Genomic DNA, 4257 nt, shown 5'->3' with positions numbered 1-4257 from the left:
AATTGTTTTGGGAATATCCCCCACGTTCTAGTTGAGATGGTATAACCCAAGAGGCAAAATGACGCTTGCTACTGTTGTTGCGAGTTGCCATTCGTTCTACTAAACCATTAGTCAAACGCCGTCATGTCTTCTGTCGTTATTACACAAATAAAAATCTCTTTACTGTTACTAGTGTTAGTGCCTCAATATGGCTATGCTCGTGAAAGCAATACAACGAACTCAAACACGTCTTCGTTCAATGTTGTCAACTAATATCCGGATTAATTTTATGCAAATTTTCCTCAATTCTCTGGAGAAATTTTCATAAAATTTTGAAAAACCCGGAATTCCGGGAAAATCCGGAGGACTTTCATCTCTGCATATGGGAGCGAGGATGCATGATGGAAGACAAGCCATGCCAGATGTGTTGGGTGGTAGCTGGAAAATGATTGTTTTGGCTCATGCTCCTACCTCCTCCTCTTTGTTGACTTGGGGCCTTGTAAACCAAGCTGAACCAACTTGGCCTTCATAGATTGCCGCCCCGTATTGCTGAGTACCCTGTTTACCCTTCAATTCAATCAAAAGTTAAAGCTGACATCCCTTTAATTTGTGCTACAATACTTTCAACTTGGGGCTTTTTAAACAAATGTCAATGATTTCTTTCAAACTGTGATATAGTTGTGATTTTAGAGCAGGGGTGTCCAAAGTCGGTCCTCAAGGGCTGCTGTCCTGCCTGTTTTCTAGCTCTCCCAGGAGCAACACACCTGATTCAAATAATCAAGATCGTTCGCATGCTGCTTCAGAGCTGGCTGATGAGCTGATCATCTGAATCAGGTGTGTTGCAGCCCAGAGAGCTGGAAAACAGGCAGGACAGTGGCCCTCCAGGCCCGGAGCTGGACATGCCTGTTTTTGAGCTTCTGTATTATTTTAAATTTTAAATACCTTGTCTTTGTAATCTATTGAACTGAATATAGGTTGAGAAAAGGATTTGCAAATCATTGCAGTTTGTTTTTAGTTATGTTTCCAAATTGGAAGTGGGGTTTTGTAGTTCTGTTATCATTTGAAACCGCAACATTTGTAAAGTACAGTAATCCCACGTTTATCGCAGGGGTTACGTTCCAAAAAGAACCAGCGATAAGTGAAATCCGTGAAGTAGGATTTATTTAAAAAAAAAAAAAAAAAAGCAAAAAAATGTGAGAGGGACGAAATTTCAAATGTGCTATATGTTTCACATATGTGCTATATGTTTCACATATAGCACATTTGACAATAAAGTTGTACTTGGTACTTGATAGTCAGCTTTATTTTTTTACAGTTATTATACAATACTGAACTATGCCCACAATGCAGAGGCGATTGCTCTAAGACTGCAAGGGAAGCTCAGCTTCCCCTATAATGCCAAAAAGTAAGTGATCAAATATATGTGTGTACGTACAATTGTGTGGACATGTCATTGACTATGCGCTACAACACGCTCAACTTTTGTTCCGAATCAGCTTCTTATTACTGGTTACAACGCGACTCTCTCCTCATTCATTCCCACAGCTTCACTGTGCTTCAAAGTGTGTGGACGCTGAGCGTCGACTGCGCGGACGCTGCGTGTCTAAAGAGTTCAGTGTAGGTTGTCCCAATGCATTGAAACGAGACGAGTCATTGGGATAAATGCTGGTTTTGTCCCGCCCATTGGACGCTCAGCATCTCTGGGAGTCTATAAACAGTGGGCGGAAGTTCAGCTTTTCTGCATGATGATTGGATGATCTGTCTGAGGCTGAATCTCTTATTGATTGACAGCGAAATGAGCCAATCATCGATCTTATGGTGAAGGCATCCTTTTCATTTTTTTGAAAAGGAACAGAGAGTAGAATTCACGTATAAATAAACGGACACATTTTATGATGTAGGCCGAAATTGAGCTTCCCCTCCTTGACAGACCAGCATCCGCTACTGATACAATGAAACCAAAGACCAAAAATTTGCAAAGGTAAATTTGGCAAGCTGTAAAGAGACAAGGTGCGGAGACTGTTCACGTTGGTCAGTCCCTTAGCCAATCAGGATGCAGAACACAATTCACTGTTTAAAAAAAAAGCATTGAAAAAAACTGCACGAAAAAAATCCGTGAAACAGCGAAGCCGTAGAAGGTGAACCGCGTTACACCGAGGGATTACTGTAACCACTTCTACCAATTGTACAGTCCCTTCAACTTTGGCCTTTACCGTGTGCTTTAATTCAGGCTCCAGTGGCTCTATGGCTTGCAATAATGGTTTTTGTCTTGCATTACTGTGACAGCATGAGCTGAATTTTGGAGCGTTAGGGAGAAGCAGGAGCAGGCTGTTCACACTGCACTGATCCTTGTACATGTTGATATCAGAAAGCCTACATAGTACATTTTTGCATTAACAGAAAACCAAACGAATATGCAAGGTGCCATATTTGGTTGACTATTGCATATATTATATATGGGGTGAAGTACATCGTCAAACCACGTACCAACTGTCCTTCGGCTCGGACTTTGTTGAGCATGGCTTCTCTTTTGCGCTGTAAAAACTCCTCAACCTGATATGCCCGCTCAACAGGAATGTGACTCTTTCGCCTAAAAACACAATACGGTAAGCGCAAAGAGAAAGAGAAATTTGAATGGCTCTGACATTGACTGAATAAAGCTGGGGAATATACCTGCTCATATGGGTTTGTTTTGAATTGTGCTGCAATCTCTGTAGTTCTCTTTTGACTGCATCAGGGTTTATGAGTGGGGCAGGGCCATTGGGAAGCACTGGGCCGGCAGCGGCTGGCACATTACTTGCAAACAGATGCAACACTGTCAATCCATATTTAACATTGCGAATGATAGTAAACATCAGAAATTACCGAATAAGAGTGCCTGGCTCAGCTGATCCCTCCCTGCTGATTCCCACCTCGCTTGATTGTTGTTTGGCTATTTCGTCAAGCGCAGAATGGGCGTGTTCATAAGGATTTCTGCTCATTACAGAGACCGGAGTAAAGCTTGGGACAGGACAAGGGCCAAAAACTGCAGTTCTCTTTCCACCACCTAAATAACACTTAGTTTGGAGGACAAAACACAAGGTTCACACATACAGTATAGCCATACTTTACAAAACTCTTCCAGTCGTGCTTGCATGGGTCACCTGCAGGCATTGCATCTTACTCCCTCTGCAAAAAAAAAGAACCCCCCGCCCCCCGCAAAAAACCCATTTATGATCATCATCATTGGGGGACGATGGATCAGCGTACACGTCGCGTCCCCCGCCAGTACCCAGGTCCGCCTGGGGAAGCTAATGATCCAACCAGCAGACTAAATTCTGAGAGACGACGCCAAAAAGCCAAGTCACAGAATCCTAGTCACAATCCTAAAGCCAATAGCAGACAGCCCCAAGAGCACCTGGCGGTAGGACCGGCCCTTTGCATATTACAACTCAATGTCGAAGGCCTTTCCTTAGCCAAGCGAAGCCTCATTGAAGTCCTTGCTTCCCAACATTCTGTTGATGTCATTTGTCTCCAAGAGACCCACATTGGCACAGAGGTAGCAGGCCGATACACCATCAACGGCTATGACCTCTTGTGCTATACACCCCATGCCAAACATGGACTTGCCACCTATGTGCGGTCTGAAGTAGCCGAAGCAAACCACCTGACAACAACACAGTTCTCAGATGCCATAACCATTAGTGGCTTTCACATCGCTAATGTGTATAAGCCCCCGAGTGCCAACTGGGATCTGCAGGTCTTGCCCACTCTTCCCCACCCTGCCATCTACGTGGGGGACTTTAACAGCCACCACCCAGACTGGGGATACCCAGCAGTGGACTGTGATGGTGAGGCGCTTTCAGACTGGGCATCTAGGAATGACCTTGCTCTGATACATGACCCCAAACAAAGAGGGACCTTCCACTCAGCCAGGTGGAACAAAGACTACTCCCCTGACCTGTGCTGGGTCAGCTCTGTGAGTGGAACCCCCTACCCCGCACAGATCCTGGTCCTCGACGACTTCCCACACAGCCAACACCGGCCTTCGCTCATACATATCGGCCTACAACTCCCAGTCATAACCAGCCCAAGGAAGATGCGCTGGAACCTCCGCAAAGCCAACTGGCAGAAATACCGCCAAACCCTGGACCGAAGTATTACAACCATCCCACTCCACACCATCACGATAGATGAAGCATACAACCGCTTCTGCAGTGCCATCTACAAGGCTGCCCACACAGCTATCCCAAGAGGCTACCGACCCCTCTACATCCCCTGCCTGGATGAAGAAAGCGC

The 4257-nt window shown here is 45.1% G+C and overlaps 1 protein-coding gene across 9 annotated transcripts in view; it reads right to left on the bottom strand.

The window, feature by feature from the left end:
* Positions 1–4257, bottom strand: part of nek1 (NIMA-related kinase 1) — a 73213-nt gene that overhangs the window by 25398 nt on the left and 43558 nt on the right. For 7 of the 9 annotated variants that reach the window (XM_019868689.1, XM_019868695.1, XM_019868690.1 and 4 more), the window contains 4 exons: positions 2845–3035; positions 2653–2775; positions 2467–2569; positions 451–546 (listed from right to left, as the gene is read on the bottom strand). In XM_019868689.1, coding sequence (XP_019724248.1) covers positions 451–546; positions 2467–2569; positions 2653–2775; positions 2845–3035 — 513 coding nt within the window. The remainder of the gene's footprint in view (positions 1–450; positions 547–2466; positions 2570–2652; positions 2776–2844; positions 3036–4257) is intronic. The other 2 variants (XM_019868696.1, XM_019868697.1) reach the window with 1 other exon arrangement.

The sequence above is a fragment of the Hippocampus comes genome, unplaced genomic scaffold, assembly GCF_001891065.2.
Source record: "Hippocampus comes isolate QL1 unplaced genomic scaffold, H_comes_QL1_v1.1 scaffold233, whole genome shotgun sequence".
Classification (NCBI taxonomy): domain Eukaryota; kingdom Metazoa; phylum Chordata; class Actinopteri; order Syngnathiformes; family Syngnathidae; genus Hippocampus; species Hippocampus comes.
This window is presented reverse-complemented; position numbering and strand designations above follow the sequence as displayed.